Genomic DNA, 22,106 nt, shown 5'->3' on the forward strand with positions numbered 1-22,106 from the left:
TTGTCGTTGCCTGCGGATTAGGAGGTAGAAAACTGCTGGCCTGGAGAGACGCACATTTCGTCTTACTGCTTGTCCAGCTGCTGGAGACATTCCCCGAGGAATTAGGAGCGGGTACAGTGAGCAGCCTGGGGGCTCTGGTAACTTCCAATGTGCGCCCGAACTCCCTGTCGTGAGGCCCTGATGCTCTCCCTAAAGAAAATCAGCGTCATTATTTTCGTCTTTCAGATGATGAAACTGAGGCACAAAGCAGCGAGGTCTGCCAAGTGTGTTGGCAGTGCGGAGGAGAATAAATCCCGGTCTCAGTTTTCATCCTTGTTTTAGGCTGATGAGGGGTTTGCCAGCTGGTGGCTGCTTGTTACTTCTGAGGCATTGCTGAAGAAGAAATCTGGTAGTAGAATTACGTGGGATTGTAATTTTGCCGTTAGTGTTCTTTCCTGTCACTGAGAAGGAGGTGCAAAATAAAGGGGTTTACAGCCTGAAGAGATTGGATATTTTGGGGAGTTACGGTCTTTTTTTTTCACTCTCTTTTCTACAAGAACATAAAATTTATACTTCTTAGATGCTGTTGCTTTCAGAGGAATAATTGCCAAAAAGATACCTGTTCAGAGCATGTAACTTCTGCACCTAAGATTTTTAGTCTGTGTGTTGGTATATCAACGCAAGAAAGTAAGAGTGGATGATGAAAATTTGAGAGAACTTCCTAGGAGTTGAGCATTAAAAATAATTACTCGGGTCTTGCATACATATCTAGAAGTGTGATCTCTTCAAGTAGAGCTGATACGTAAATATTTTTGGCTGAGGAGGAAGATCATTCACATATGTGAGTGAGTACACAAAATGGAGATAACATTATTTCCCGTGCTGCCTGTGTGGAGGATTAGCTCTAGCACAGTTACATTAAAATAGATAAACTTCTTGGCCATTTTGTTAATAATTATTCTTAGATTAGCCAGAACTGTCTAAATTAGAAAACCAGCACTGCTGATGATCAGTCTGGAAGGTTTGTCTTCAAGGTGAGAACATCAAATTCTGAGGCATTATTTTGTATAAATTAATTTGATCTTTGGACTAAAGCTACCCGCTAGCTGTGAAAAAATTCCGAAGTATTTCAGAGACATTGATCTTCTGTTTAAGAGGGTACCAGCAAGAACTTAGCTATTGCAAGCAAATATTTGGTGTATCTCATTAGCTATTTCAGCAGTCCTAATCGATGTCTCTTTTTTTGGGTTTGGGGTTTTTTTTCCTCTTTATTTTTTATTCTGAGTGCTATACTAAAACCCCAGGGGTAGCGAGAAGCCTTCTAGAGGCAGAGGAATGAATGATGTGGAGAAATTACTTACCTATATAATGAAAGGGATAGAGAACTCATTTATATGTAGAGATTTTAAATATGAAACTGAATTTCAGATAGTGTGTGCATATAGTGTTATGCAGTATTTTCAAGTGCTTCTCTTAGAGATCTTTGGTGTTTTTCGAGTCTCATAAATATTTCCAAGAAGGAAGGAAGCTTGGAGGAAGGAAGGAAACTTGCAGATGAAATGCTCTTAATTAGAAAGCAGTTACTGTTGGAGTAATCAAAATTCCTTGAGGATAGTTAGAGCTTTTAGATGGGCTTTTAGTACTGTCTGGCTTGTTATAAAACCTCAGGCAGTGGCTGCTGTGAGCAGTATCACTGGCTCTGTCTGCCTGATCTGTGTGGGTTCTTAGTGAGAGATTACCTCTTGGAGTTGGAAACTCAGCTCTTAATTATTTTTTTTTAGCAGTTTCTGGAAATCCATTTGCCAGCAGCCTTTGGTCTTTCATGATTGATGTGATGATGAGCCTTAATAGACTGAACACCTTCCTGTGGTGGTTGTGGTGTTATCTATACTTCCTGACTTTCGAATCAGTTTGGCTGGGAAGTACATGTTATTTTGTCTTTAGTCTCTTAAGATGGCATTGTCATTTGTAGGTGACTTAGACAGTCGTCACCTCTGAGGTGGAGAGAGAACTTACGTGACAGATACCTCTATCCATTTTGGGATAGTCCTTGTGATTTACGAAGTAAGATTAATTTTTAAAACTCTCTTGCTCCAAAGAAGTACTAACACTGTTTTGCATGAACACCAGACGTTTCTTCAACTGTTTTTCACACGTTAATCATAAAACTCAACGCTGTTGCTACTTTGTGCATGTAAAGGTTGACTTTTGGTTCTTTGTTAGCTTTTCATAGGACACTGCTTAAAGCATCAGTTCAAGGTTCAGGCTTAAAGGCTTAGGTTTAGTGCTCTCCTTTCAAAATGGTTGCAGGATGTGAAGAATAATAGAAGTCCCATATGATTTAGAGATTAAATGGGGTGAGCTCACAGCATATGAGTTTTATAAGTCTGTCTTTACTGAAGTAATCACAGCATTTTAACAGGTTTCTTTTCCTCTTCGAGATAAGGACTGTTACCAGCAGTGGGTCAGAATTGACCATGTTGTTTTTACTGTGTAGCATTTTGATGGACTTTGATCCTTTGCTGCTAAACTGTGAGAGTCAGCTGAAAAACTTGCAGCATCAGTTTCTTTGACTGTCTCCCTTTTATTTTAATTTAGTGATCCACAACAATTGCATAGTATAGATAAAGTGTTGATTTGGTCTTTGTTTTTAAATAAAAAGCAACTGGACTGACTAGCTGCTTCAGCGTTAGTTCAGCATCAGGTTCAACTTTCACCTTAGATCCTAATACACTAAACCTGTATGTAAAACATGAGCCTTTGGGCTGTGCATGATGACTGAAATAAACTATTGAGTTTCCCCTTGTCTAGATTGACAGCTTAGTCTGACTTCAAGTAGTTAGCAGTGAGCAATTGGTGTTTAGCATTTCTGTTGAATTCTGACACTGTCTTTTAAAGTCAGGTTTGGCTTGCGTGCAGTTTCTGCACTATCTGCACCTGAGCATTTTTATATACTCAGATTAGAAACCACTGTTTTGCATAGAAGTCTTGCTCATTTTAATAGGCAGTATGGCTCCTTGTTGTGTTAGTTTCAAGCGCCAACATTTTATTAATACTATTTTTCACAGCTTTCATGTAGGCGAGATGGATTGAAAGTGTTTAGTGTAACTCTGGTTCTTTCCCCTGGAACTAAATTTCAATTAAGAAACAGTCTTGTAGAAGCCAGGCACACTAATGTTTTTTTAAAACAGCACACATTAGAAGGGATTGCAATAGCCCTTTGTGGGTTTGGAGGTGTGTAGCTTCATTCTTCTTCAAAATACATTGATCATTGAGGGGTGGAAGTAAAATACATCATAACAGCCTAAAAGCAGATACATGTTGAATTGTATGATCATGACACTGTGGTCACAACCACTGGATTCCCATACTGCAGGGGGGTGAGCTTTCCACATAACTTTCCATTGCATATGATGGAGCTCGAGTCTCAGTTCTCTTGCCTTTCGAGGGCTGTGCGCCGTGGAATTAAGTGATGAAACTTGTGGAAGTTTTCATTGCTCCCTCAAAACAGGTGCTAAGCTTTCCAAAGTGCAAAGTAGTAGAGATTTGCCCTTCAGCTTGCCATGTGTGAATGAATGTGCTTGGGACAGTGGAATGTTGTGTTCCAGGTATGGAAAACTGTGGTCTATAGAAATGATGTTGATTTAAAAAGATGGTAGTTTTATTTTGATTTCTTATGAAAAACAGCATACTCTAAGGTAAAAATAATTGTAATTCTGTATTACTGTTTACTTCTGTTGGGTTGGTTATTACTTTTTCTTCATTTATTTCTTCACTTGCTTCACAGTATTTTTTTCCCAACCTGAGCCATACTTGGGAACTGCTGGTGTGGAAATCATTTAATAGTTTTGTTGAAATACCATTTAACCTGAATAAATAATGGCCAGGAAGAAAACCAAAAGTAACTTTGTAATGATGTAATACTTAGGTTAGCTGACACTGCCGTTATTCTAATGATACCAGATGGGAGAGAAATGCTGTATTGAGAAGCCTTTATAAAACTTTCCTTTTTACCTTTTTTTATCTGTTTCATTCTTTCCCCTTCTGTGTGGGAGCTGCTTGTGCTGTCGTTTTGGAGCTTTTGGCAATTAACAGTGAAGCAGAGCTGCTGCTTCTTTACCCAGCTTGTAGTTGCCCTCAGGGTTCTGATGAATTCACACCTCTGAAACTCGAATTGTTATACTTAAATGTCTTAAATTTTTGCATACTTAAAATTTGAATTGTCATAGTCTTAAATGAATCTTGCTTAAAGTAACAGATATTAAGGTCTGTCCTTCATAGAGCTCAGCAAGCTCTAGGTAGCAAGCAGCAGTCTGATAAATGGTAGTGTAAGTTAAAACACTAAGTTAGATTGCTATGTGCTAGTTTTATTTAGTGGTTTCAACTGAAGAGAATACTCTTCAGAGTTTGGTTATATTCACCATGGAAATTTGTTGAATAGTTTGTGAAACCAGCTTGGATTTTAAAATACAGAAAGGCATGGATGGATAGAAACCTTGTTTTTCTGGTATTGGAGACTTTACGTCCAAAATAAGCAAAAATCAATTGGTATAGTTGTTTTACTCTACACTTGTAATGCATGTCCAATTATGCATTGCACTTTAAGCTGTATAGTGGTTCTTATATCCAGCCCAGAGAGAGGACTTGAGTAGAACATAGGAGGTGGAACATAGGAAAAATAAATAGCTTCTTGATTCTCCAATGCCATGCAAGTACAGTGTGATTATAAATGCCTTGTTATTTAGAGAAAAAATAAACCAGCAAACTTCTAGGGACAAATGGAAATGCTTGCTAATACATTTGTCACATCTTTCAATCAGCAAATGTTCCTAGTGTAAAATTTGTGTGGGAAATCTTGCTGGGCTTTGAGTCATGAACTCACAAGTATAGATCCAAGTGAAGATACTTGCTGGGTGATTCTGATGACCTTTAGTTCTAAGTGAGACATCTAGGTTGGTGCACCCTACAAAGACTCTGCTATAAAGATTTGAGATTGGCTTTCATTTAGTTCTTGTGAGTATATTTTCTTTGTTATGCTGTTTGCCTTTATTTGTAAGGAAAAAAAGGTTTAGATGTGCTGATGTGTAAGGAATGAGGTTCTGGCTTGGTGTCAGTACATCCATGCTTAAATGTCTTGTCTAGTTTTACTGGTTTGTCAGAAATGCCTCGTGCCTCTGTCACTATTATAAAGTAAATTACCTGCAGTCAAAGCAGGGGAGTGTTTCATGTCATAAATAGCAGGTTTTTTCTTATGATAATAGTAAATGTAGCTTTTAAACTTTTCTCACTAGGGAATACTGTGGAATTCCTATAAACTTTTAAGCTAGTTGCCTTTTACAGGGGCAAAGCTCAGAATATTAGTTTCCTAAGAAGTTTTGTCAGGTTAGTGAAAAATAAAGCTTCAGAACCAGGGTTGGTCTGGGCAATCTCATCTCAAATCTTAGTAAACCTAGAAAGTGTATATTAGTATGGAGTCTTATTCTAGAAATCAGCTCATGGACTAAATGCCCTGCTTGACTAAGCTAATCTACCTGTACCTGTAAAGGTTCGTAAATGTAGCTAAAAATAACATAGTTCATGTGCTTAGTAGAGAATGGTCACTTGCTTTTAGTAGTTTAAGGCTGCTTTATAATTGGAAGATGAGAAATCCCAGAACAGACTTCGTGACTTCAGCGCAACTGGGGTGGGAACTACTCTGTGAATGCTTCGGTTTCTCTAAACTGTTTTGTAGAATTGTTGAAACTAAGAACACATGAGCTTTGCTGCAATACCGAAATAAACAGCATAAGATGTTAAAAGAAACCAAACACTTTCCAGTTTTTGAGGAATTACAAACTCCCTTGTAAGGTTTTGAAGAGTTAATTAATGCTTTTTTTTCCTATAGTGAACAACAGTTGTTGAGAAGGAAGTGTTGTGGTTTGTAATTCCTAAACATATTCTAAGTCACTCTTTTGAGTGAGACACATGGTTTTGTGGTGAGTTGTTCTGAACCTGGTGCAAGATGTTGTTATCCAGTGCCCTTGAAAGTTGGATAACTGTGGTAACCCTAATCAAAGTCAGAGGCTTGTGCTTTAAAACCTGAAGCACAGTGTTACGCTTTATACTCTGACAGCCTCCCAAGAAGTACCAGTGATGCTGATTTCCACATGCAACATGAAAACCTTAAGCTAATGCGTTTCTTAAGTTTGTAGCTAAAGAGGTGTTAAAATGCATCAGTTGTCTTAAGCAGACATTGGATTTTGTTGTAGTAGTGAGGAAAATGGACACAATATGCCCATTCTTCCTCTAGAGTGAGGAGATACAAACTGTTTTGGGAATGTAAATGTGCATATGTGAGAAGTTGTCCCAGACTGAATACAAATGTGAATTTAGCATTGGTCTGAAGTAAGATGTAACAGTTTAAATTTACAAATATATATCTTTCTCTGTTACAGGAGTTGTGTGCAGCATGTTTTTTGGGTGGAACTGGGTGGCCCATGGCTTCTATCTGCTGTTGAATATTTGTGCTCTTGAAGGTAAGGCTTCTGTGTCCCAAACACAAGAAATTTAAATTTGATGTTTGAAGCACAAAGTTGCTTTTTGTCTATGTACTTGTGGGGTGGAGATAGAAAGCAAGGTGTGCTGGGTTAGAGACACCTAGTCTTCTAATGCTAGCCCACCACAACAAAGGGGCACACTTACCCCAGTTTTTCTCTGTGTTGACTTTCTTAACAGAAAATACCTTTATCACAAGAGTAGCCTCAAGTATGTTAACTTCTCCTTCAAAACATCTAAACATTCAATCCCTGACTCTCCTCTCTCTTTCTAAATGTTCCTGTTTATTAATAGAACTTTTCTTTCTTGGTAAATGCTTTTGCAAAGCCTAAGGAACACTACACTGGTTTTGCCCCTTAAGTCTGCTTGGTGGTCCACTAATGCATTTCAGTTTTATACCTGTCAAGTATCTACTTAACTTCCTACTTAGACACACGTAGTGCTTTTGACATTGCCCTAGTGATGTGTCAGCAGTATTGATTGTGGAATGCTATGTAGTTTTCACTAAAGGTGAAATTCTTTCTCTTTTTAGCTTCAGATGGACTTGTGCAGTCATGTGGCCACATCATCCCGGAGTCTCCTGTATTGGCCCTTGGGTCCAATTTCACAGCATTATGCATTTTGAATGAGAGTTGTCTTGACTTTGGCAACATCTACGCTAATCAGATTATCTGGAAAATTAAAAATAGAGTGGTACCTAAAGAGCAGTATCGTGAAATAAACAGAACAGTTTCCAGTGTCACATTTAATGACACTTCTTCACTAGCTACTCCTCTGACATGCAATGTTTTAGCAGATGGACACCTCGAACAGAACATTTATGGAATTACAGTTACAGTAGGCTGTGAGTACCATTTTTTTGTGTGTGGTTTATTCTGGCGTTAAGGAAATCGCTTCTGAGAAACAGGAAAATGTAAGCAGTAGCAAGTGTGCATATCTTGAAACACTTTTATTCCATAGGTTCCTGGATGATTGTATGAAAACATTGTCAGATTACGTGCTAGTAAAGCTGGTAAATACGCGTTGAATAGAGTTTTCTAAAACATAGCAGATACTCTGGCATGTTTCACTGTTGAAATACTAGGAAAACAGAACAGATAAGTGTTCAAGCAGGAAGATTTGAAGTGCAGAATGATAATGTGGATTTAATTGAAATAGATACTGGCAAATTAGCTTTTCCTTATTGCTTCCTTCTGTGTCAGTGCTCAAGGAAATACTTTAAGGCCGTATGTCCTGGTTTCATAGTAATGTTTTGAAATTTTCCTCATTAATGGACTGAGAAATACGTAGTCCATCTGTGTCACTAAAGCTAACCTGGACTGCAGTAAGGATGGAACATACTATTTGGATTACTTTGCTTCTAGACAGGAGAAAATCTAGCTAATTATAAACTTCCCTTGTTCAAGGGTAGTAGTAGCACTTGCACAGTTCTGAGCAAGTGCTCTTTGAGACAAGACTGAGGTCTTGAGAAAGTAACATGAATAACTTAATATGCTGTTGCTTGATTGTTTGGTGTGCTGCTTATAGAATAAGTGTTCAAGTGTCCTAACTATTGTATGATACGGCTGATGAATTATGTTATCTCCTAGTGTTGGCAGAAGGAATTGCAGTGGTTAAATAGTCTGGATGCAAAAGGCTGGCTTGGATTCATAATTTAAACTGGTTTGGTTCTAGCACAAGTTACAAAATGCTTTCACAGAAAAGTAATGTTTTCTGTTTCAACTTCTGAGGAGTAAATATTTTACCAGAAAAGATGTGGGAGACAGGCAAAATACTTGGAAAGGTGAGGACAGATAAATTATTCTAAAGTGATAAACAGCTGTAATTCACATTGAGTCTTGAGATGCATTTGTATTTAAAGTACTGTATTTTGATACTGTTAATTAAAGAAAAAACTGTAAAACAATCGGACTAAAAACAGGCTTGAGAAGAATACAATTATTCATGAAGAAAGCAGTAAGGGTCACAAGGTTGCTCTGTTGAAACTAGCATTCTGCTTGAGAGGAAATAAGATTCTCTAAGTACATTATGCTCTTGTAAATAGGGAAAATCTAGAAGGTAGGAACAAATTTTGTATGCTATAATTTGAGTTTAAGAAGGAAAGAAAATAGTTTTGCTGTGCTGTGAAGAAGTTTCATATACTCTACAGTGCATTGATGAAGGTCCCTGATCTTGTATGTGTTCACAGCTAAAGCATCCTTGTTCCACAGATCACATGGGGCAGAGACCCATCACCATTGCCTTAAGAGCTCAGGTTACTGCAAAGTCACCATATGCCAATCCAACTGTAGTGGTCATTAACCTTTATTCTTCTGTGTGCATTAAAATTTATGTAGATGAGAGGTTGTTAATACTAGGCCACCTGCCTCAGAATGAGAAATCTTTATTGTTCTTCACGGGCAGGTGCTTGTTCCTTGTACAGCCTGCTGTTCGTAGGAACCAAGCAGCTGGTTAAGCTTGTTGGCTTGGCTTGCTGGATGGTATCTAAGACTTTCTGCCACCTCCTTTAGAAATATATTTGATCCAAATACTTCTGATCTACACTGAAATTGTTGTTATAGGACAGTTAGCGTGACTCTTACTGGGTTGAAATGTGTGTATAGATTAATTATTGCTAACTTTTTCTGTACAGTGCCCCCAGAGAAGCCCAAGAACTTAAGTTGCATTGTGCATCAGTTATCGGAATTCACATATAGTATGACTTGTACCTGGGACCCTGGAAGGCATACATTCCTGGATACTCTGTTCAGGTTGAAATACAGATGGTAAGTAGCCCTCTGTAGAATATATCTAAATAATTTTGAAGACTATTTGTAGGCTAAAACAAACTTCTTGAAATTCCTTGGTACTTTAGAAAAGTTCTGGACATGAGTCCAGTTTTCTGGAGCATTGCTGTCTGTTTTGGGGGCAGAAAGAAAGCATTAAAGAAGTTGGCATTCAAACTTATTCTGAGTCAGACTTTAAATTTTGTTGCTGCACTTGTTTTGAAGTAACAGCAATCTCATATGTTTTTCATTCTTCAAATACATGATTATTGTGGCTTGAGTACAATACACCTAATAATTAGGTGGCTGTACCCAAATTATATATTTTACATTTTTCTGAGTTGACTGTTGTATCTCATTCTAAACAAGCAGATGTCCCTGCTGATTGCAGAAGGATCATACTAGATGACCTTTAAAGGTCCTTTCTAACCGAAACCATTCTATGATTGTAAGTAGATAAACCAACATATAATGACTGAATTTTGTGAGGTATTATCTACTCTGCACTTCGTAAGAATTGTGAACAAGTGCTGTTCTAAGTTAACCCTAACACGAAGGCTTCAGCAAAGTGTTTCTCCTGTGAAAGCAAATTAAGTATTCTTTAAACTCGCCAGATGGGCTCTTATAGTTTAAAACAGAGTGAAGAGAATTTTTGCTCTGCTGTGGAAGCAGAAATGACAGCCTATAGCTTTCCTCCTACCCCATTCTGCAGAAGTGTTTTGGTAACAGGTGTAGTGGAAAGTATTCACAGATAGAAAACCTTAATGCTTTGCAAGTCTCCTAATGCCCCTAGACCTATCTGCTGTTAGTGTAGCAGAAGATGGTGAACAAAACTTGGGTTGCACCTCTAACAGTGTACTCTTGAAGGGTTTGCAAGTAGTACAGACTGCATCTTTGAATGCATGAATATGCTTCTAGTTACCAGCCATGTTGCTTTTGTTTAATCATATCAGTTCTTGATCTTTATTTTTTTAAGCTAAGTCAGTTTTTTATACAACTTTAATTACAATTCTGTGGCTTGTGCTTTTGAAGGTATGTGACTGGAAGTCCAAGGGATTTTATTCTGGTTTCAGTTGTAATAGTCATGCATCTGTGGCTGAACAAGCCATTCTCATCTCTTTTTTCTTCCCACCCCTCTGCTTACAGAGATAAGGCAGAGGGGTGGCAGAGGGGAAATGTACAAGATAAGCTGATCAATATATGTTAAGGTAGTCCCTAAAGGAAACCAAACTTACTGCTTTATACCTTGCTTTTCCTTGTCTTTTATTTAGGTCGCAGGAGGAGTTTCCTGACTGTATACCGAAAGGTGTAAATAATTCTTGTACAGTTCCTGATCCTCAGTTCTTTGTTAACCTGGAGGTCTGGGTAGAAGCAGCAAATGCTCTTGGGAAAGCTGAATCTGATCCTGTTGTACTTGATCCCATTGAGATTGGTAACTATATGCCCCTTAAAGCTTTAGTGGTACATTACTGCTGCTTCTGTGCATGTTGCTGTATTAGTGTGTTCATGTTTATTCACTATAAAACTTAACACTGCAAAAATATTGTTGACTAAAACTTTAACTCAGCTGGGCAAAGGTAGGGATGGTGAGAGTTTTCATCACAAGTCAGATAGCAAGCTCATGTTGAGTCATCTGCTTTAGAAAGTAATGTGAACTAGCAGCCATTGGAGCTTCCAAAAAGCTGTAAGAGTAGTGGTGTAACATAGTGTACCAGCTCCTAAAGGCTTGGTGAAATACAGCTGTCAGGTTGACTCTTAACTTCTTCTCTTCTAGTTAAACCACTGTCTCCACACAATTTATCAGTTGATTCAGGAGTACTTCCTACTGTTCTGAAGCTTTCCTGGGAGAATAGGATTTCAGTCCCTATGATGGAGCTGAAATTCAATATTCGCTATAGGATCGTTGGTGACACGAAGTGGATGCAGGTAATGACACTAATGGCCCTTGCCATGCTCTGCTGTAACCCAGCCATTTGTCAAACTGGAGAAGTTCCCTTGCTGTTGGAATTCAGGGCATTCCCTTTGTTCCCTTATGCCTTACCATCTAAGGTAGTTTTTCCAGCCTGTTCATGAAGATTGCGATCTCAGTAATTTTTGGCCCAATCTAGAGTACAGTGACCTTCTCTTACCTTTGTGGACTTCTTTTGCTGTTCTCCCCATCACATTGCAGTGTGTTTAATTTGAATTTTGTTCTGCACATGCAGCATATAGAAGAATCATGAACTTTCAATTTCCTATGCATGTGCAGAACTACTGATCTAAATGTAATTTAAAGCTTGGGCAAACACAACCATAATTGGATGCTTTTTTGAACTTGCTGTACCTGCTGTTGTGGTACAACATCCCCATGCAGTGCTACAGGCTGTGGGCAGTGGCTGGAAAGCTGCCTGGGGAAAAAGGACCTGGGGGTGCTGGTTTACAGCAGCTGAACATGAGCCAGCAGTGAGCCCAGGTGGCCAAGGCGACCAGTGGCATCTTGGACTTTATCAGCAGTAGTGTGGCCAGCAGGACCAGAGCAGTGATCATCCCCCTGTACTGGGCATTGGTGAGGCCACACCTTGAATCCTGTGTTTAGTTTACTACAAGAAAGACATTGAGGTCCTGGAACATGTCCAGAGAAGTGCAAGGGAGCTGGTGAAGGTTCTGGAGCACAAGTGTTACAAGGAGCACCTGAGGAAGCTGTGGATGTTTAGCCAAGAGAAACAGAGGCTCAGGGGAGACCTTAGAGCTTTTTACAGCTACATGAAAGTGCATGGCGAGGTGGGTGTTGGTCTCTTCTCCCAGGTAACAAGTGACAGGACAAGAGGAAGTGGCCTCAAGTGGTGTCAGGGGAGGTTTAAATTGAATATGAGGAAAACTTCCTTCGCGGGAAGTGTTGTCAAGTATTGGGCCAGGCTGCCCAGGCAAGTGATAAAGTCACCGTCCATGGAAGTCCTCAGCAAATGTTTAGGTGTGGCACTTAGAGACACGGTTCAGTGGTGGACTTGGCATCATTAGGTACATGGCTGGACTCAGTGGTCTTTTCCAATGTAAATGATTATATAATCCAGTACAATGTGGCTGCCCTGCATACGTGCTTTAAGTGTGATGCAGTCAAGGAACGGGAGAGTAAGGAATATGCCTTATCTGTAGTGTAGTATAACATGTTCCTGTCATCAAGAGCTGCGGGTTTTTTTTCCTCTACATCAGTCTCTGGATGTACATTTAATAGCTTCTTGGGTTTTCGTTACTTAAGCATTCTCTCAGAGCAGCAGTATTCCAGCAATGCTCTCTTTTTGTGAGATCTTCCCATTTTTTGTTTCAGTACAGAAGCCCAAAAGTACTCTGAATTCCATGACTTGCTGCATGGAAGACTGCTTCTTTCTTTAGCAAAATAGGGTGTTAGGAGCAGATAGCATAACAGCTGCTTGTGACTAATGTGGCTTTAGATGCAGAGGATTTTCATTAAGGTCACCTGTATTGATATTTTAAAGAGCACTGGTCTGCACAACTTGGTCTGCAACTCCAGGACCTGTCGCTGTGTTGTCCTTGTAGGGCAATAGGGCAAGTCCTTTTTACCTCTGTTGCTCTTTTAACAGGGGCAGAAGACCATGGACTTAGTAACTTCTAGATCAGCTGAGCTTGCTTAGCTATGGTAAAGTTTTACTCTTGACAATTCTTTGCCCTCAAAATTAACCTGTTAAGTGTCCTGCATTTGTGTTTAATCTGCAGTCATTCCTCTTGCAGGACTCCTCACTATAAAAACCCCTTATTTGCAAGTGAAATAACGTGTGACAGTCAGTGTGTATGTGGGTACCTACATGGACCTATTATCTACGTCACTCCTCTATTTCTGTACAAATGCAGTAAGAATATTTTCCCGCATTCAGTTGCTCACCTAAGATAGACAAAAGAGCTTATGAAAACAAACTAATTTATTAGCAAAAATATAAGCTACTGTAAAAATTTTTCAACTTCAGTTAAGGAACACTGTTCTGTATTGGTGAAAGGAATGATCCTGGACTCTTTAGCTTTGCAGGGAGGCTTCTAGCACACATATTTTGCAGTCAATAATCCAGCAGATAAGCTGGCAAAGTTCTGAAATGTAAGGCATGATGTTACAGATCAGTAAGTAGCAGAATTATATGGGAAGGAAGGAGAGAGATACAAGAGAATAAAAAAAAAAACAAAACAGATCGCCCTGAGGTAGCAGCTTAACTGTTCTAGTATATGTGTGGTGTTATACTTGGTAAAGGCACACAGCTCTGAACCTTTATCAAACAGTGGTTGAGAATTGAAGCTTTTGGAAGTAAGAGGGAAGGAAAACTGTTTGTATTGGGCGTGTATGCAGTGGAGAGCCCTCTTGGATGACAGCTGTAGCAGCACAGAACTCAGATTTACAGTGTTTTGGACAGTGCCTTTAAAGTCTTTCTTCCATTTGCAGGTTCCTCCTGATGATACAGCTTCCACAAGAACTTCATTCAGTCTTCAAGGGCTCAGACCCCACACAGAGTATGTCTTTTCCATTCGTTGCATGAAGAAAGATGGAGCGGGCTACTGGAGTGACTGGAGTGAAGAAAAAACTGGGTCCACCCCTGAAGATAGTAAGTTAATACATGAAAGTAGGTCACTGGCTTTGAAACTGTGTGAGTGCTCAGCAATTTGGCAATAACCAGCTGGAATTGCATATCCTCACTTGAGCTGTTTGATTATACATGCAACAAAGCTCTCATGAGTTACTTGCAGCACTGACTGGCTTGACCCATGCATTCCGTGGAGCATGAGAATAGCTTCCCATAAAGCTAGTCTAGGGGTGCTCTATGGTAACAGCTGGAATGGGAAATAGGGAAAAAGAGCTTTCTTCACAGAAAACTTCTTCTCAGAGTCTTCTAGAAGAGATGTGGGTTTTTTGCATGGTTTCTGTTCTGAAGGTAATCCTCTGTAACAGAATTTATTCTGCCTGTTCAAAGGGGTGTTCTTCGTAAGACCAACTGTGCCTTCATTTATGAACAACTTGATGTTTAGGAGGCCAGTAGATGAAGTCATAAGTGAGCAAGCAGCAGTATTTATGAAACAGAAGGTTTTAGTCATACAGAATGCGTAGACCTCTTCAAAAACTCAGTAAATCTGTGATACAAACTAACGTGTGTATGGGAAATGTTTAGCTTCTTATGCACCGTGACATCTGAATAACACATTCTGGTTTACTTCTAACTTCTCCCGAGGTATTATGCATCTATAATACTTTTTTGTTTGTTAGTCACTTCCAGCTGTCTCTGTACTACCTGTTCCCTGTAGTTTACAACATTCTACACACAGTAGTCAGAAATCCTGCTGCTCATTGATTTGTGTTACTGTGGGAGGCATTGAGAAAGACTGCCATCTATAAAACTCATCTCAGCTTCAGCAAGATTGAGTTTGTGTGGGAAATGGTTTTATTTTGGTTATAATTAGTCATGAAGTTCTCTGTGTCCTTACAGTTCCTTCCTGCAATTCCTTCTTGTTGATATGATATAATCATTGGAGTTGTTGTTTTATAGATCTGAATTGAAATATTTTGTTCCTTTCAATGGGGATGAACCACTGAATTGCTACTATCATAATTTAGTGAGGAAAACTTCTTCCCAGCATCAGCTGTTTGGGAGGAGTGTTTGGATCATGTTTAGTCTTGCACAAAATGACTTTGCAAGCAGGATATATACAACTTCAATGTATAAACTGTTTACTGCATGCTACACACAAAAGATAGCAAACCACTAGGCTAGATTGAAACCTAAAGTGCACAGCCTTGTTTAAAAAAAACTGCTTTAGAGCATCAGTGAAGTGTCAGCCTTCACTCACTGCTCTGTGGAACAACTCATCAGCATTGTGAAGCTGCTGCCATTGCACCAAATCTGTTTACACTACAACCAGCTCACTGGCTTGGCTGGCCTTTCAGCTGCTTGCAGTGCTTCAGTCAGCTCTTAGGACAGTGTCTGTTTCCATTGAACTGTATGTTCTGCAGGTGTGTTGCATCACCCTGGGCACATTCATATTGTGCCACTCAGTGGCACCAAGACTGTACTCTGTGTCTCCAAAGATCTCTGCCCACTGCATTCCACACCATGTTTTTTACCTTCATTGGTTGCTTCAGGTTGCTCATGAGCACATGTATTGCTTGAAATGTACCATGGCATTAAAGTAACTACAACTTGCAGTGTTACAAGTTCAGTAGACTTCTCACTCATTGAAGTCATTGCAATATTTCCCCACTGGAGCGGTTCTTTTGCAAGTTTGTTCTGAAGTACAGAAGCTGTACCTTCTGCCACTGAACCTCAGTAGCAATTAGTTGAGTATGTTTAGCGTTTTCTGTTAGTGATGCCTGTTTGGTTTGGCTGTTTTGTTTCGCAGCATTTTGTGATTTAGCAGTAGTTGCAAGCAATTGTAAACTCAGTCTAAAGCTGCACAGCAGTAACTGAGCAGTAATTGTTGGATCCCTGACATTAAAATCACACCCATGCGTTTGTTACTGTACAAAAGATCCTGTTCTCAAATAGCGGGTTTTTTATGTTTTTCCATTAACAGAGCAAAAATACGTGCAGCATATACACAAACACAACCTAGACCTATGCATTTGGCCCTTTAATACATAAAACCCCCAGACTTTTGTGAAGAATGTATCTTTCTGTGGTCTGTTTTCACTTTGTCATTTATCTGATTAACCCACTTAAGCAGAACAGGAACTAATTCAACATCTTTAATAGGTGTTTGAAATGTTTTTGAGTCTGTATTGGCATGAGAACATCCTGCAGTAATGTCTTGTTTCTTGCTAAATGTAAAATGAACTAATTTCACTGTGCAATAAGCTGTTGAATTCCTGTGCTATTAGTTGTGATACATTGCAAATGTAAATACTGGCTATTTTCTACTGGTAGAACAGGATTTTAACTTATGGTTATAACTAGGCTTCCTAATGGTAGCGGGATAGTCACACTTTTTTTATATTGCTTGCTGATCGGATAGCACTTTGTTGTGGTAAGTTGGCAGTAAAATAATTTCCTATCCTCAGTTCACTTGTGGATGGTTTTAGAGATGTGGTCACCTGTTGCAAATGCTTAGACAGTCGAAAATTTATCGGATAGTGGGATAATTTCAGTTGGAAAGAAGCTTATGAGGTCCCTAGTTCTTGGCAAGTGTCAGGCTTAGACAGGGGACTCCAGATTGCAGTTTTGGCAAACTATACCAAACCTTTATTAATGTATTTTTACTTTTTTACTGTAAAGTTGCCTATTGCAAAGACTAAGCAAAATAAGCAGACACTGGTCACTTGAGTTACTTGTACCATTATTTTTGCTCTCAGATTAGAAAACTGACTTCTAGATACTGTGCTTTGTCTGAGTCTGTTAGACCCACATCCCTGAAGGTTCCACATCTGCTTGCCTTCTGGATTCAAAGATCTGGTGTTTGTCTCAGTAGCAAGCTACCAAGACACAGGTGTATTTATCACTACTGTTTTGAGGAAGGCATACTTAGGTATTTCCATATGGTTTTATCCAGGTGTTCAGTATTGTAACTAATCAAGTGAAGTTTCAATGGATTCCTTAAATGTAAATGCACAAATGCAGAATTATAGTGTTAAAGAGTAATGCAAGCATTCTGGCAAATTTTAAACCTTTGAGCAGTTGTTTTAATATATAGTCATTATCCAGAAACATCTAACTTTTACCTCCAAATGGTGACTGTAGCCAATGGTCTTCATATCCAGCAGAGCAGGTTTGTTGCATAGCTGTGTATGTTACAATAATACATATTGTGATTCCTGGGGGTTCTAGAATTAGTAAATTGCCCCAAAAGGGATTCCATTTGAAGTGTGTTTGGTTTCCTTTGGAATCATCAGTAGTAGCAGCATTGTGTTTCGCTTGCTGATTTCTGGTTTGAAAGGGAATTAAATGATGTGGGGGTTTTAGATCTTGTTTTTCCAGAAGCATGGTAGTTCTTATCAGTTAGAAACTCTTCTAATTCTGGGGGTGTGAGGAATGAAGCTACTTTAGTTTGGCCATGTTTTCATTGCTTTTCTGCTCTGATAACCTGCAGGATTGGCTTTGTTGCTGGCCTGTGCTGATCCTACACATATGGAGCCAGTGAATGGACCTTCTGGTTGTGTGCTTAATATCCAGTAGATATTGTTCTTGCCTCCAGTACTGCAGATAACTTTGTGACACCTGTTTAGCTGCTGTGTCAACCTGATTGATTTTCCTTTTTTTCCCCTGCTTGCACCTTCCTGGTCTTCTTTCTGTAACATCTGTGTGTTCCATAGTTCGTCCAAGGCATGCTCCCTTCTGAACAGTCTGTTCACTACATCAGTTCACATCAGTTCACATCTCACAGCAATGTTAAACCAATACTGGTTCCATTGTTAACACATGGCTTTATGCCTGGAGCTTAACTGCACAGGATCAGAAATCCTTCCTTACTGATCCTGATTGTATTCTCAGTAATGAGCTTTGTTTGAAATAATCTGTCATCTTAGATTGGAGAAGTATGAAAGTTATAGTAGTTTTTGTTTAAACAAAGTGGAATTTGTGTGCATATCAGCATTGCTTCAGTTCTGTGCCAAATCTACTTTCTCTGGGAGAGAGACTGTAAAATAGTATTTCAGTATTGTAGTCACTGCTTTTCAACTCCCAGTGATAGTATGGCTTTGTTTTCTGTGGTTTCTGTCTCAGCCCGAGCAATGAGGATTGGGACTGCCTACCTATTTTGATTGTGTTCCTGTTGCAAAAATGCTACTAATATTGATTAAGTACCCATGCCTTTTTTTATCCTCGGAACAAAGGTGTTACAGGAACAAATGAACATGAGGCAGGTCATGTTACATTTGTGATGTGTGTTAGGCAAGATATACAATTGCTTCCATTTCATGTGAATCAGAGTACTCAAACAAGATGAAAAGCTCCCTTTGCCTCAATTCCTAGTTATCCTTCCCTCCTAATGTAAAGCATAAGAAACAAGGTGCACGCCATGTACTTGATACTGTGGGTTTTTTAAGGTAAAACAGCCAAAACCTCATAATGATTAATATACAAAATGCAGTAAAAGAACTTCCAGAAAAAACTGTCTTACAAGGTTAAAAATGTAAATATATTGTAAGATCAGCTTTCTCTTGGGGCTAAGGCCCTCACAAAGGTTTGGCTACTTTTTACTGCTTTGTGTGGTGTAATACTTTGGTTCATTTGGAATGGAATTTGTAGTGGAAATACCACTGGAATTTTATATAGTACAGGTGCCAAAATGCACTGTAGTATTGCACTGAAGTACTGCCATTCTGTTACTGGTTTTAGCACCAAGAAAGTAGGAAACTTGGGGAGTTCTGACAGGAGAAATTTGTCACCTTATTAATTTTTGTGCACTTTCCTGTTTTTAAGGTGACTTGAAGGATAGGGACAGTGTTGGAGCTGCAGACCGTAGCAGGGTTTGCAGTGCACACAAGTGCAGGGCTGTGCTGCTGGGTGCAGCCTGCATGTTATAGGTTCGATCTTGCCTCACTCAGCATTGTCACCTTTAGTCTAATTTTGGAGGTGCTCAGCACAGCAACTTATATTTGTTTTGATACTGTACACTTAGAACAGAACTGGTGTTTGGTCACCCCATCAGGAATTTTTTACATCTGGTGTTCCACTGAATGTGCAATTATTTTCATTGGGAAAGTGAGGAAACTCTTTTCTAACATGCTTTTATTTAAAAAAAGAAAGCATATAATGACAATAAAAGGGTGAATTCAAACAGGTTAAATAAAAATATTTCTACTATTAAGCATTGTTTCTTTCATCAGAACCATCTAAAGGACCAGCTGTATGGAGGATCATTGATGCATCTCCCTCACCAGCTTCCTGGACTGTGCATCTGATGTGGAAGGTAAAGCAACATGATAAGCTGCAGAAATTGAGCATTGTTTTAAAAACACGAGGTTTTAGGCAGAAAAATTTACCTCAACAACCTTGAGTAGATAGTTGTGATAGTACTGGTTTTATTGATATGAAAAATGACTTTAGTGTTCTTGTTATGATAGTTATGAAAAATTAAAAGTACAAATGTCAAGGCCATCAGTTAACCAACACAGATCTGTCATCTAGAATATACAGAATACACTTTCAGATTCCAGACTTGCTGTCTTTTAGCAATCCGTAGAACTGGAACTTCCACTTGAACAAAGCAAACCTTCACATTATGCCTTCTCCTGTAACCTAAAACTTTGGTAGCACTGTTAAATCCGTTAAGCCTCGAGATGTTCCAGAGCCAAGATTATTAAGTACAGCACTGCACATTTGCATGCAGTAGGCTGCTGTGTCCAATTACATGATTAGTCCATCTGAGAACAGCAGTGTAATTATGTTCAGTCCCCATCCCCTGCTTTCTTTTGGTCCATAAATTGTGTCATATTTGGTCTAGCTGTCTCTTTATTACTACATCTTTCCTATTTCTAGGTGGCTTGTGTGAAGTTACATGTAAATGATATGGCATCATTTTCTGATGTAACTCTACACCACATGCCACTTCTGACAACATTGTCAGGGTGTGATTCTTAGGGTGGTCTTTTTGCAAGGCCAGGAGTTGGACTGCAATGATCCTTATGGGTCCCTTCCAGCTCAGGATGTTCTGTGAGTCTAACATTGTTTACTTAGAATTGAAATTGTTTAGCTTTAGTGATGCTTTGCAATTTCAATAACTTTCTCATAAATTTTCTGATAACTCATACTGTTACATGGTATTTTTCTGTGTTACTAGGTGACACAAGTATTTTTCCCACGTGTAATAAAAGTTGTGTTTTGCTGAAAGTTTGACACAGCTTAGGATGTGAGATTTTAGGTCATTGTCTCGTAAAGTCACACAAAATGCAGGTTTTAACAACACATTTTGCAATCTTTACAGAGTAGCTCTTATTAAACTATTAGGTAGGACTGTGATCCAAGGAAAAGTGTTAAAACCAGACATAACTTTAGAAGTTACATGCTTTACAGCAGTGGACACAAGTTATTTATGCTTTTCTTAAATGCACAGCTGTTTGGTCTGCGTAACTTTTCTTGTTCTCAGATTTTTAAATTCTGCATCAAAGACCGTAAGGGTCATATCGTATTTGTTCAGTATCAGTTTAATCTAAGCTGTGTTTCTGGCAGGCACTGGAGCCACTTGAAGCCAATGGAGTAATCTTGCATTATGAAGTGACTGTCAGATCTAAATCATCTCCCTCCATTCCACCGGAGAAATACAGTGTCACTACCACCAACCTTAACCTAAAGCTGCGAAATGGAACTTATGAAGTGACTGTGATTGCCTGTAACAGAGCTGGGGCATCCCCTCCATCAGTTTTACTTATCCCAGCAAGTAATTCAAAAGGTTAGTGTCCTAGTAATGTCTCTGTCAAATGCGTCTGCATAGCTTTTGGTATAAGAAATCTTCAGTGTTTTAAAATGCTACCTTTTATGTAGACACAGAATTAATGTATTACTGAATGTATCTACAGTCTCATGCCTGTATAACTGTGCCACCACCTGTATACCAGGGAACATGTGAATTTGTGTACTCACAGGGTCGTTTGAAGCTATATGTAGTGTTTTGCTGGGGTTTGGTCCTTAGAGCTGCTGGGCATTGTATTTCCTGTTGTTTTTTCTCTTAGCTTAGCAGGCATTTTTTGTGTCCTTCTTGAAATCAAAGGGCTGAGGAAGCATCCTTTACTGCATGTATATACCATTTTACCATTGATCTTCCTTTAGCTTCCTGATGTCTCTCTAAACCCTTGCTTTGCTGTCCCAGTCTCACTCTCCTACATTTTCAGTATCTTGCGTGGTTGTATTGTCATCTGCTTCCACTGTTTCCATACAGTTTGGATTTCTTTTTATCATGTTCTTTTCATTGTGCAGTAACAGTAACCACTGACTGGTTTCTCCTGATTTCCAGCCTCTCTTAGACAATCCAAACACTTGCCAGGACAGGAAGGAAAAACAAATACATGGACAGATGTAGATTTTATTATAAACAGCAAGGGAGAGCCACTGGTTCTAAAAGTTAGATGAAGTAGTTAAGGATATGATTCAAACAAAGTATCATTGCAGCTACAGGTACTGAATAAGGTACTGAGTGTGACTGATTCTTCTAAATTCTCATTCTGAGTTTGATTTCTCTCTGAAATACTCTTTCCTTTGGAAGAAAGAAACACAGTGTCTGTTTACAGTGCAATGAGTCATCGTACTGTGTTTGAGAACAGACAATCTGAGTCTAATTCCCAGTTTTTAAATAGCCTAATACAGCTTATTTTGATACAGAGATTCAGACCAACTTTCAGAAAGTGGCTTTTACATTCATTTAGGTTCTGTCAGACTACCACCATTACCAGAACCCAAAAGTATCAATATTTGCTAGAACAGCTCTTGTCATGAATGTCTAGTGGAAGAACTGTCAATATTCATGACTTACCTGTTTTCTTTCATTACAGCTCCTGTGAAGAATCTTAAAACACTACCTAAATATGGCAAGCTGTGGGTGGGGTGGACAGCTCCCAACAGTTACGTTGTTAAATATGTGATCGAATGGTGTCTGATGTCCAGCAGCTCAGACTGCACCATAGAATGGCAGATTGAACCAGGAAACATTCAAGGAATATACTTAAAAGGTATTTATCTCATAAGTCTACAAATAGTTTGTAGGACATTCTAAAAACTTACTGAGTATTCTCATTGTGAGGAACATCCTTGTGCTGATGAGTTTTATGGTAGGACCCTGGCTTAATGCTGAGGGTTTCTGTTAGCTTATCATGTACACGGAAGTATCTGTATATTTGCCAATCTCTTCAATATCTTTATTAATGATTTAGAT

The 22,106-nt window shown here is 39.0% G+C and overlaps 1 protein-coding gene across 1 annotated transcript; it reads left to right on the top strand.

Annotated features, from left to right (window-relative positions):
- Nucleotides 1-6,427: 6,427 nt before the first annotated feature.
- Nucleotides 6,428-21,903, top strand: LOC103811506 (interleukin-6 receptor subunit beta-like; the record flags this gene model as incomplete). The annotated part of the gene is made up of 9 exons (XM_009084483.1): nt 6,428-6,494; nt 7,046-7,357; nt 9,146-9,278; nt 10,550-10,710; nt 11,053-11,204; nt 13,702-13,861; nt 19,069-19,151; nt 20,411-20,630; nt 21,727-21,903. Coding segments are annotated over exons 1-9 (1,465 nt in total), but the record flags the coding sequence as incomplete, so codon positions are not given.
- Between the last annotated feature and the right edge of the window lie 203 nt (nt 21,904-22,106).

The sequence above is a fragment of the Acanthisitta chloris genome, unplaced genomic scaffold (assembly GCF_000695815.1).
Source record: "Acanthisitta chloris isolate BGI_N310 unplaced genomic scaffold, ASM69581v1 scaffold23331, whole genome shotgun sequence".
Classification (NCBI taxonomy): domain Eukaryota; kingdom Metazoa; phylum Chordata; class Aves; order Passeriformes; family Acanthisittidae; genus Acanthisitta; species Acanthisitta chloris.